Source organism: Jaculus jaculus, chromosome 9 (assembly GCF_020740685.1).
Source record: "Jaculus jaculus isolate mJacJac1 chromosome 9, mJacJac1.mat.Y.cur, whole genome shotgun sequence".
In the NCBI taxonomy this organism is placed as follows: domain Eukaryota; kingdom Metazoa; phylum Chordata; class Mammalia; order Rodentia; family Dipodidae; genus Jaculus; species Jaculus jaculus.
The window spans coordinates 29,045,501-29,058,372 of NC_059110.1; the positions used below are offsets into that span (position 1 = coordinate 29,045,501).

Consider the following 12,872-nt stretch of genomic DNA (forward strand, 5'->3'; position numbering starts at 1 on the left):
AACGTCAGGAGAGGAGCCGTTCCCTGGGCTCTCAGCCTGGCCTTCCCTCATCTGGGGGCTTGCACACCTGGCTTTCCTGGGCCAGAAAGGCTTTCCTGTCCTGAGCCCGTCTCTCCTTACAGAGCCCTTTCTGAGTCAGCTGCCGCTTGAGCAGGCAAAACTCGGTTTCTCCTCCTCCTCCTCCTCCCACCCTGCCGCTCTGCCACTAAGAGGAAGAGGGAGCTGCCCTGCTGGCTCCCACTGTCACTAACCCTCTGCTGCCAACTTCCTAGACACAGCATCCCGTGGGCAGCAGGAGATGGAGCCGCTCCCGGGCCTCCTTGATTAGGGTATGTCAGGGTTGTCAGGGCAACTGTTTGCGGCAGGCAGCGTGTCATCTTTTCCCCTCTGCTGTGCGCTGAATGTTTCACTGAGCAGTAGCAGGAAGAAGATTGGGAAAAGTGCCGCAGCAGGAAGGAGAAGCTGGGATCTGATTGCACAGGTTAGGCAGTGGAGAGGGAGATGTTTGAATCTGCATGCCTTTAATAGCCTTTCTGGAAGCCGTGTGTTTGTCTGTGTGTGTGTGTGTGTGTGTGTGTGTGTGTGTGTGTGTGACGTACACGCACATGTGTGCGTGTGTGAGAGTGTTTACTCACCAGCTCCTGTGCCTGTGGAGGGAGTAGGTGGGAGGGGGCTGCTGCTAGGTGAGGGGTATCTGCAGGGCCTCAGTTGCCAAGTAGCTGGTACTATCTGTCAGCTGTTTGCACACTGTTTACCCATAGGGGATCTATTACAAGTGCTCAAATGAACCGGCAGCTTAGGAACTAGCAGCTTCCTGAGAGCTACAATTACATAAGCATATATTTTTAATATAATTATTAAAACACAAGTAGCAGCAGTATGCCTGGCTCAGCTACAGCTATCCGACAAGAGAGACTGAAGAAGACCAGTGCAAGGCCAGTTCCCCTTGGTTTATTCACCATTAATGAGGAAGATGAACAGCAAAAGAATGGAAATTCCAGAAGACCGAAAGGTATGCTTTTAGCCCTACCCTTTGGTAGGAGCTGGATCCAGCCCTGCTTTCCACACTGTGCCCACAGCACACCTCTGAACTGTCCTCGGTGCCTGCTCTGTGGGGTCTCGTGACCTAGCACAGCTTGCTGGGGTACACACACCATCATTTCTGCTTTCTTGTCCTGGAAGTCTTTAATTGTCACTTAAACAGGGGCTGTGACTCTACGTTAATTGGAAGAAATTTGACTAATCAGGTTTAAGGGAACATAGCCTCCTTCGCCTTCCTGAGGTCCAGCCGATGATTTCCACTCACTTCCGTGGAGTAGGTTCCTGTTGCGGGTTAAAGCGGTGTAGGTGAGAGCGGGGTGCAGCTGCCGCGTCTGTTACTGAGAAAGGCTGGGAGTGGAGGCAGAAAGGCAAGGCCTGTGGGCACTGCAGGGGGCACAGCTGGGAGCAAGGAGAAGAGTGTGGGTCTTAGAACTTTGCCAGTGACTCTGCTGCTCCGTGCTGGGCTAGCTGTGGAAGTGTGCTGGGTACAGCAGGCAGAAGTCTGTCTGGTGTTCTCTCCCGCTGATGAAGTACAGCGGCCCTGGCCCAGCTCCTGGAGTCCCCATAGGGCCTCGGCTGAGCATGGTCTCACAGCCGCTCTTCCCGGCACTGTCATTATCATAGTAACCTCGTGCATTTTTGAAGAAGGGCTTTCAGGCTTGCAATTTTAAGTTTTCCAGCATCTTAATTTCTGCAATCTTCTTCCCCAAAATACATGAGCTGTTCTCTTAAACAGCCAAGTTACCAATCCTGTTGTTTTTGTGAGCTGATTAAATTTTAGCTTGTATCAGATTATTCTCATGCTGACATATCAAGTTTCCCTAAGTGTGGTTTAGAGAGCTAGCATGGCAACATAGCAGCAAATATTGAAGCGGTGAAGAATGAGTGTTTAAATAGAGTCCAGTGTCTCAAGACTGCTATTTTCTTCTCGTTCCTGGTTCGTGAATGAATCATGGTTTGCTTGTGTTAAGTACAATTGAAATGGTCTACTTTAAACCCAAAAGTATGTTTTTACCTTTTTTAAAAAAACACACAGTCTGTAATAAGTAGAGTTACCGCTGTGGTTGAGGTCATTGATTCGCATTTATTGTCAGGGCTTCTATCTGAGGACAGGGTGACCTCAGAATCGGACAGCGCTCTGAAGGGAAGGGGATGTGTGCTTCTTGCGTTTGCCCGTGGGTTAGTGTGTGTGCTGCTCTCAGTGGAAACGCACTGCTTTACATTGTCAATAGCAGCAAATCATCCGCTCTCTGAGAAGTCAGTAACTTTTGAAATGAATGCTGATGTGTTGAAATGTTCCCACGGTGAATGGTCTGAAACAGCTTTGATTTGTGACTCCCTGCATGTCCTTGAATTGTTTAGAATACCTATCCATTTGTCCTTCGTAATTTTCTAGAATTCCTATCTTTTTGTTGTTGTTAGTTTTCATTTCCTTTTCAAGTAGAATTTTGGCATTTTATTTAAAGGAAGGGAAAAGCAGGAAAAGTTGATACTTCTAAAAACGTGTTTGTTGTTGGCAGTCTGTGCACCAAGAATCTTAAATTAAGCCATTGTCTGATCCCTACTGCTTTCCCCTTCCATCCCTGCCTCACTATAATGTGGGGAGGCGGAGAGCATCCACACACAGATGACCAGAGCTTCTAGACACCCCCAGAAATCTGATTTGATAAGTGTTACGCTGGATAAATGAAATGGTTTTGCTTTGATTCTGAATTTCTCATCAGGCCTGTCTGAGCAACATGAATGGTCTAGCTCTGTTTAACAGGGAAATGGCAGAAACGTACGTTTCTCCAGGAGACCGCCATAGCCACATGTGGCCGCAGAGCACGTGAAACATGGCTAGTACAGCTGAGAATGTGATTCACTATTTTTAGTTCATTTAAACGGAAGCGCCCATGTGTGGCTGCCTTATCAGACAGCACTGTAGAACCGCGGCCTCCTGTATTTGTGTCATCCCTGTTTTGTCGGGTCTGACTGCTTCCTGATATCAGGTGTACTTGGATCTTGAGGTAGAAGCAGGAAGATCAGGAGTTCCAGGCTAGTCTTGCCCACATGAGGACCTGTCTCAAGAAAAACAAACAATGCACCTCCCACCAGAAAAGAAAAACTTTTAAAAAAGGAAGAAATTTAAAAGCAAGTGCATCATGAAGCACACATCCTCTTCTCTGTGTGCTGGCTTGGATTTGTACACAGTTTGGTTTTTTTTCTTCCATTTGTTATTCCATACCAGTCACTATTGCCTCCCCCATGTTTTGCAACTTTTCATGGGGCTTCTATTTCCAAAACACCTGAACAAGGTGGCATGCAGCTTATCTTTTATGTGTGACTGTTGATAAGCAATCAAATTTTTGTCTTCTGCCCACTCCATGGCCTGATTGACTAACTATATTTAACCTTGTGTACAAACCTGATTTACATGCTTAATTGTTTTCCCCTGCCATTTTCAGCAATAAAAAAAAAAATCCTTGCTATCTAAGTACGTTAAGCCGAGAACTTCTGTGAAGGATTACCCTGAGTTGGACAGGAGCAACATCTTTCCAGGTATACATATTATTGAGTAACCACCAAGCACTTAGAAATGGATGTTGCGGCTGCCATCTAGACTCCCGGACAGTGGCATCAGAATTACCTGGTTGGGTGAGACAGAATTTGGTTAGTTAGTAGGCTAAGACCAGTCAAGCAGTGCTGGTCTATGGAACTGGCATGTATCACATGCCTTACTTTATTAACATAAAATTGTAAGTGATAAGTAGGCATGAACTGGGCTTGTGATGCTGGCTTTATACCTCTGTCTACATCCTGAGCCTGTCTGTGCTGGCCTCAGACCTATCCAGCTGAGCTTGATTAAATTACTGCAGTAACTAAATGCTCTTGCATAGGTTTCAAGGCAAATTTGCTTTCTGAACCTTGCTGAGTGCAGTGTGATTATTAATAAGTAATATATTTTTCTCCCTAAAAAAAACTTTCATTACATGCGCATTCCGTGGCAGGTTATTCCGGCCCGGTGTCCTCTAAGCGCTTTTGATATAAAGGTAGTTGACGTGCATTTTGCTCTTGGAAGTGTTCATTGTCTAGTGGAAGAAGACAGGCATATGTGGATAGATTGAAGTGAGGAGAAGGGGAAAGAGGACAGGCATGGCAGAAATGGCGGGTCCATGCCAAAGATGAAGCTTTTAGCTTCCACTTTCTAACTGGAGCAGAAGGCGGACAGTAGAGGCCCCCATGCTGTTCTCTCCCAAACATCTGCTGAGCTTAGAAGCTCACACAGGGCCCAAGGCAAGAACATAGGGCAAGCTGGGCGTGGCAGCTCACACCTTTAATCCCTGCACTCAGGAGGCAGAGGTAGGAGGATCACTGTGAGTTCAAGGCCACCCTGAGACTACATACTAGGTCAGCCTGGGCTAGAGTGAAAACCACCTCAAAAAAAAAAAAAAAGAAAAAGAATGTAGGGCAGCTGCTTGACACGCGGTTCTCCACACACATTCCCACACCATGTTTTCTATCAGCCTTAAAAGACGAACACAGGACAGGTGATGGCCTTCTGCTTTTACCCTTTGGCTTTCCAGTCATGCTCCAAAACGGTCTCCCTCGGGCAGGTATCCTAACGGAACCTTCCAGCCGTGGTTGATCTTTAGGTGTTGTCATGGGCTCCCTGAAGTTTGTTTTCAATAAGCCAACATTTAGAGAGTTTTCTTAAAAAAAAAAATAATAATAATAATCTGGACTTTGGCTTCTTGAAAAATCAAAGGACACCAGGCTATGTTTCTTCATGCCAACACTTAGCTAGAGCTGAGCAGTGCTGCCATGCCGAGGGGCCATGCCTCAGGAACCCCGGCCAAAGTCTGCTCCATCTCGCCTGCCTCGGCCGTCTACGTTACTGTGCCTATAGTCATTTGCTTCTGACACCTCTGACCTAAAATATAAGTCCATGCTTTTAATGTGGAACCTGGACTACCCATGATGCTCCCCTCCTTCCACTCTCGCCACTGGATGTTCTGATTGCACCAAAATGCATTTCTCTGTCCCTTTTTGCTCCTTGTGCCTCGGTGGCCTTCTCCTGGTCTTCCCTCCACCCTCTTCTCCACCTGTATGCTCCAACTCATGGTTGAAAATCAGATTACATGTCCTGCCCTGCCCTGCCCTGTACTGCAGACATCCCCTGTTACCCCTTCTAGAACTCCTCCCCTGTCACTCAAAGCTTTCCTGTTCTGCGGCAGATTGGCAGCCCCTCACTGAGCTCTTTAGCTCCCCGACTCCTGTCCTCAGACTGAAGACAGGCTCTGCACACAGCCCTCCTTTCTCTAGACCTGGAGCAGAAGGGCCTGGACTCCGCCTTTATGTAAATGAGAAAATTTCACTTGTGAAAATGGCCTCCATAGGCTCTAAAGGTCTAACAGACATTCTAAGAAATGTTGGCAGTGAGCCGGCTGTGATGGCGCACATCTTTAATCCCAACACTCGGGAAGCAGAGGTTAGGAGGATCACAGTGAGTTCAAGGCCACCCTAAGTCTACATAGTGAATTCCAGGTCAGCTTGGGCTAGGGTGAAACCCTGCCTCAAAAAAAGGGGGGGAGGGTAGAAGAGGAAATGTTGATGATAATAGAATTCCCCTTCCAAGGGAACTACTGAAAGTGCTTCTGTCTGCTCTGTTAATCACATTGTGCTCCTCCCTGCACTGATGCAATAGGGTCTCAGTCTTTGACATCATTTTGTTATGCTTTTGTTATTCTGTTGACCATTTTTGAGGGGGGTGGAGAATTGAAGGCGTATATTTACAAAGTGGCTGTAACTGACCACTTTGTTCATATCAAGGTTACTGATGCTTTCTGCCCTTTTTGTTAGCTGTCCACAGATTAAACTCGAATGAAACACTTGAAATCAGGACAGGGGTTAGGAGAAACTTGTGCTTCCCTCCCACCCTTTGTCGTGGAAATGTATTTGTAGAGCCCGAGGAGAGTGTTTTTCTTTTGGCTTATTCACTATAAAGGTAGACTTTCTAACAGTTAAAGTTTCCAAATGAAACATAATCTGCCGCCTACCGTTTGTGTTCCTGTGGGATGGGTGACCATCTAGCAACCATCATGTCCGCTTGATAGTCCCGAGTCTTTGTTTTCTGAGAGGAGTCTTATGACAGACGTGTGAATGCCACTCGGGAGCCATTCTCACACACCTCTCAGCTTCTTTCCTTCTTTGTTCTGGAGGGCATGGGCCATCGTCTGTTCCCAGTATCCTTACGGGCACCAGTTCAAGACCAGGCAAAAGATTTTAGCAGAAGAATTTAGCAGTTAGTGAGGCAAAAGCATATTCTGGAAGAACACTCTTTTTGTTTTTTATTCAAGGTAGGGTCTTGCTCTAGCTCAGGCGGACCTGGAATTCACAATGTAGTCTCAGGGTGGCCTTGAACTCCCAGCAGTCCTCCTACCTCCTGAGTGCTGGGATTAATAAGGGCATGTGCTACCACACCCAGCCAAGGACACTAGTTTCAAAGATCCCTATTATAAGGAAGATATATTGGTGTCAAATTGATAACATAACTTTTTTTTGCTAAAGAGGCCCTAAATATATTATTCAAAATTTATATAAACAAAATGAACAAAGGATGTTGGGAAGTGAACATCAATAAAAATAAAAACATGAGTAAAAATATTCTATGTATCACTATAAGCAAAGTCCTGGCTCAGCATGTACGTGTGTGTGTGTGTGTGTGTGTGTGTGTGTGTGTGTGTGTGTGTGTTTTGTAAAGTGAGGTATTAGGTAAAACGGAATCTTCTTGCTACAAAAAATTAACAGGCAGCAGGCGTGGTGGCGCACGCCTTTATCCCAGCACTGGGGAGGCAGAGGTAGGAGGATCACCATGAGTTCAAGGCCACCCTGATATTACTGAGTGAATTCCAGGTCAGCCTGAGATAAAGTGAAACCCTACCTCAAAACAACAACAAAAAATTAACAGGCTTAAAATGGTGTGACTGTTTGAAAAGCTGTCATTGGGAGTCTGGGGAGATAGCTCAGTGGTAAGAGTACTTTCTTTTTTTTTTTTTTTTTTATTTTTTTAGTTTTCAAGGTAGGGTCTCACTGTAGCTCGGGCTAACCTGGATTTCACTATGGGGTCTCAGGCTGGCCTCGAACTCACCGTGATCCTCCTACCTCTTCCTCCCGAGTGCTGGGATTAAAGGCGTGCGCCACCACGCCCGGCGTGAAGAGTACTTTCTGCTCAAACGTGAGGACTTGCACTTGACCCCCAGCACCCGTATAAAAAGCCATGCCTGCCTGTAACCCCAGCGCGCTGACGGGTGGAGAGAGGAGTATCACTGGGCTTTGCTGGTCTGTTGTCTAACTAGCAACAGGGAGCTCCAGAGTCAGTGAGAGACTGACTCAGGGAAACGAGGCAGCAGAGCAGTAGAGAGATGACCAGTGTGTGCTTGCTCGCGGCGCTTATGCATGCAACACACACACACACACACACACACACACACACACACACACACACACACACACACCTTTTTTTGTTTTTTGTTTTTTCAAGGTAGGGTCTTCTCACTGTAGCCCAGGTTGACCTGGAATTCACTATGTAGTCTCTGGATGGCCTTGAACTCACTGAGATCCTCCTACCTCTGTCTCCTGAGTGCTGGGATTAAAGGCGTGTGCCCCAGCCACCACACCTAGCCACACACAGAATTTTTTAAAAGAAAAACCAGAAACCTTGAAAAGAAACTATAATTGATGTGGATGAAAGAGGAACCAAGCACTATAAAATATTGGCTTAGAAATTCCTAGCTGTTAACTCTTAGACATTATTTGTTGGAAGGGTATAATCTGCATTTTAAATGAGTATGCATTTCCACTGATACCAGTGTATCGCAAAAGAGTAACTTTACTTTGTTTTTACTGAGTATTCTGTTTTTATTTTCTGAGGCAGGATTTCACAGTCCAGACTAAACTCAAACTTTGCACCCTCATGACAGCCTCCCACATGCTAAGATTATAGGCATGGACCACTACTTCGAACCTTGCCCACATTTTCTACATAGCAGGAACAAACACCTTAATAGCAAGCAAGGTGATTTTCCTGATAGTTTACTTTAATGTTCAGATCTTGTGGGCATGTAGGAAGAGCCCAGCTTATTTGAGATCTACTTTGTGTTAAACTTGAACAGGCAAATAATAACCCCACTGCAGTCTAGATCCAGTTGCAGAGGCCCACAGTGTATCACAGATGCTCATAAGACATTGTATTTGAAGCGTTTACCGAACACTGTTCTACATTTAGACTGACCACAAAATGGAAGTCCATTTATTTTTCAGTCTGTCATTTATTAGTAAGGCAAGACATAAAAAATTTATAGCCCCAGGTCTTACTGTGGAGGGAGAATGGAGTTTAGGAGTATAGACCAGGGAGATTTATTTTCTTAGTTTTGGTCTTTAAATCACTTGGAGGCCTAGATTCATCCTAATTAAAACCCCAGGCCTGAGACAGCAAGAGCAAGATGTTAAAGTAAGAGTGCTCAGCAGAATCTGTCTGAAAGCCATGATTGGGAGGAACAGTGTGGAAGAACGGTGTGGAGGCTGGTGCCACCTCTGCCCAATAAGGTTGTGTCAACTCGGGAGACAAGTACAAGAGATAGCGTAGAGTTGGGCTAGATAGCTATGACTTTTACCAGCCCTCTTCATAACCTTCCTGAATAATGTAGCGTAAAAATGCATCTTCAAAAGAAGCTTCCCCTTGATGTAGTTGCTCCAGTCCCTCTATAGAAGTAGAACTTCAGGGCTCACCCCTGTAAGGATCATAGTACTTTCTAATGGCAGGAAAGCACTATGCTAAAAATAGCATAGCCGTGATGACAAGTGCTGAGGTCCAAGTGAGCCACTGTTAGAATTCAGGCTAGGTTTTTGTGAAAGTCTGTGATATTTAGGAAAAAGCACAGCACAGGAAGTGGGCTTCTTCATCCTTTCCAAGCCTGTTTCACATCTGTGATATAAAATTAATAAAATTACCCTTAGGTACTGGTGAGGACTAGGGAAAATATGTAAGCACTCAAATGATCATTATATTAATGGTAATTTGTAAGAACATGGTCATCTTTTCTGTTCACTTCTGACATGTTGTAATGGGGAGTGGCCTTGCAGGACCACCGTCCGGCTTGGTGTATCTTCCAGGACTCTGCTCAGTCTGTCTGTTTAGAGATGCCTCCTCTAGTTGAATTTGCTACCTTTATCCTAACTTCCTTTCTGAATGATGAAAATATGTAGAAGTGTTGCCTCTCTTCTGAGTCCTTGTAGTCCTTCCCGGTGATAGGCCTATGTGATTAGATCCTTGTTCTGTGCTTATTCATGTGGATCGAAAGTATTAGATGTCAAACAAACAAAAAATAAAGTATTAAATGTCAGGTAGGTTACTCATGCGATACCCTGTAATTTGGTTGTGCTTAATGAAGGAAATACATTGCAATTAAGTCAGATCATCTCACTTGTTATTTCAAATATCATTCAGGGAGTGTACTTTCAATTCTTGAGAATTAAATGGAAAATTTTCGGTTTTTCTTAATCAGGGAATAATGCCATTTTCTGCCATCTTGGGCTCTGTTTCAAGAGGATTTTTTTTTTTTTTCTTAAAACTTGCAAGTTGGGCTGGAGAGATGGCTTAGCGGTTAAGGCACTTGCCTGCAAAGCCTAAGGACTCAGTTTCAAATCTCCAGGTCCCACGTTAGCTAGATGCACATCGTGCTGCATGCATCTAGGGTTCGTTTGCAGTGGCTAGAGGCCCTGGTGTCCCCATTCTCTCTTTCTCACGTTCTGACACCTCCCCACTCTGTCTCAAATAAAAAATTTTTAAACCTTGCTAATCTCCTTCCCCAGCTGATGGTGGCACACTGCTTGATGGGAATGCCCTAGGCTTGTAGGACATTTTTCCCCAGTGGGATCAATTACAAATGCTTGTTCTCAGTGTGGTTAATGTCTGTCTTTTCCTTCAGTACTTCTTTCTCTGTGGTAGTTTTAAGTACTACAAATTCTCCTGGTGGTTAAAATCACCAAAGTAGATATTGTATGCTGCTGTCATCAAACATATGTGCCAGCCAGCCCTTGTAATCCCAGAGCACTGCATACCATCTGGCTCTTGGGTAGAGCTCCTCCCTCTGCTGATGTGACCCTCTGTGGCTTCTCCTTTCTCCACCTGCTGTCCCTGATCCACTGGACTTGACCTTCAGTTTATACATCGTTTCCCTCAGGCTATGTCCCCAACACAGGTTCCAGGTTCTTGGCTAAGATCATGCACTTGCCTTCTTTTGCTTCAGTCAGATCTTAAGTTATGTATTTATTTGCTGAATGGCTGTTTGGCGTCTCTCTCCTCAGCTCGGGAGAGGGCTTTCAGTGTGTCTGTTGGATTCACACCATGCCCTAGCACCCTTCTGCAAAGGCCATTGTATAGTTGAGGCTCTCTAAATGTTGGCTGTATGAATGGGTATCACAGCTTTTAAAAATATTGACAGGAACCTACCCAGCATAATTTTACATTCATGTCCTAGAACTTGTAGTCCAGCTTTCGAGTTGAAACACTCCCTTTTTTAGAAAAAAAAAAATTATTTTCTAGAGATGGGGGCGGGGAGGGGGAGAGAGAATGGGCTCACTAGGGCTTCTAGCCATTGCATACAAACTCAAGATGCATGTGATATCTTGTGCATCTGGCTTACATGGGACCTGGAGAATCAAACCTGGGTCCTTAGGCTTTGCAGGCAAGTGTCTTAACCACTAAGCCGTCTCTCCAGCCTGAAACACCCCCCCCCTTTTTTTTAAATCAAGGCCTTGATAGAAGTGCTTTTCAGATACTCACAGGGGCTGATCAGATGCAGAAGCACACATCTAGATCCTGCAGGGTGTAGATTAGAGGCAATATACTGACCCCATCGGCCAGGGGATGAGGGAAAGCAGTCCATCAGGGAATGCTAACTCTACTGGCTTGAACATCCCAGGACCCTGAACTTTGTTCTGAATCTGCCAAGGGCCTAGGGATATCTGATTGACCATCACCCTGTCCAGTGCTACAACTGTGACTTTCGTATTAAAGACCTTTGCCCACAAGCCTTCATGTGGAGATGACTTGTTGGATTTCAACTAGACATTATGACCTGGCAAGTCTACAGTGACCTACTTGAGTCAAATTCCAGTACAAGACTATTCTAGAACTTTTTACCTTCATATTTCCTTAAGCACTGGAGTGAATTATGAAATGCTCATTTTGAGTTTGTGGTATGTAGTTGTTAGAGATGTTTGAAGTATTATTAGTGTACACATGCTTTCCTCCTGAGCAATTGAAATTCACTATCACCATTGCAAAGCATATGTTGTACTCGGGAAAATTATGTAAGAAATCCTCAGTGATGTAAACACCCCCTGAGTTCTTTGACTAGTAGCATTTCCCACTCCCACCAACCCTTCTGTGGGTTAGGAAAATCTTGCAAAGAGCCCTAGAGCTGTTGCTAATTTAGAGAAGTCAGATGGGTACAGGAGTCAGATTTGCTCTGGTCCCCGCCCATGTCAGTGCATCTCTTTAAGCCATCCTCAGAAGTTTCCCTTTATGCTTCTCTTATAATGCCATCTCTGCATCAGATGTTTTTTAAGACCTAGAAAAACAGGTTTTTGGTAGAAAGACCTTTCAGTCAGCATTGTAAAGACGCAAAGCAGCAGCTGAGACCTCACCCTGGGCTCTCCATGGAGTCATGGTTTCTTTTAGGAATGTGTCACTCCTGAACCCTCTGTGACTCTGCATGCGGAATCCTTGTCTGGTTTGCAAGGGGTGGCGGTCAGTACCCCACAGCTTCCCCTTCCCTACCTGCTAGTTCAGAATGCTGTGACGTTAACAGTGGCATGAGTTATGAAGAAAACTCTGAAGTTGCCGTTTAATCAATACTACCAGTCACCAACCAACTTGATACCTTTTCTCTCAATCCAAGTAACTTCAGAATCCACCATTGTAACTTTCAATGGTATATACATCTACTTTGCAGCTGCCCTGCCTTCACTTCAGCCCCACTTAGCCTGCAGGCAGTGGAGAGCTATGTGGGGACTCAGCCATCCCCCAAGGCACCCACAGACTTGAGCTTCAGCAAGTACCCCTGTGTCTGCCCTGTGCTGGGCAGTGTGCTCTGTGTCCACATATAGGAACTCACGGTCCTGCCTGCACTAGAGCCTCACATCTTGGGAGCCATAATTCCCTGCATGGCCCCCAGGTCACATCTGTTCTCATGTCCTCTCCCAACTCACTGGCCTTTTCTCAGTCTGGAGCTCACAGGTAGCCACGTCAGCATCTATGCCTTTCTTGCCAGCCCTGAGTGTCTCACGATAGCCTGCCTGTTTCTTCTTTAGAGCTGCTGAGTCTGAATGCACAGAGGTAAAACCAAGCTGCCTGCGGCCCTGCCCCCTGTCTCGTGGTTTCCCCTCTCTTCCACTCTACCTCCTCCTCCTCATCTGACACTTTTAGCCACTTTTCTGAGAATACTGAGGAAATATTAAATTGGGCTCTAAATTATAATTCATTCTCTTTAGTGAAGAGAAAAGTAGATATTAATAGGAAGAAGAAACTTCTGCTTCTATTTAATATGACTTTTACAAAAGCAAGGTAGTATTTGAAAGGACTGTTGGCTCACTTGACAGTGAATTTAACTAAATCCTGACTGTTAAAGGATAATTATACTAGGTATGGGGCCAGCGACATGGTATGTTCGGTGAGGATTATAAATAAGAGAAAAAGTTAATTGAAGGCTGCAGAGAAGTTTCTGCTGTTTTGTGGGGGTCACTACATCTGCAGATGCTTCACAAGAGAGTTAACCTAGCTACTG

At 45.2% G+C, this 12,872-nt stretch overlaps 1 protein-coding gene across 1 annotated transcript in view; it reads left to right on the forward strand.

The window, feature by feature from the left end:
• Nucleotides 1-358: 358 nt before the first annotated feature.
• The window catches only part of Map7 (microtubule associated protein 7), a 156,250-nt gene continuing 143,736 nt past the window's right edge, over nt 359-12,872 (forward strand). Inside the window, exons 1-2 of the mRNA XM_045159255.1 lie at nt 359-481; nt 873-1,012. Coding sequence (XP_045015190.1) covers nt 880-1,012 — 133 coding nt within the window. The 5' untranslated portion in view covers nt 359-481; nt 873-879. The remainder of the gene's footprint in view (nt 482-872; nt 1,013-12,872) is intronic.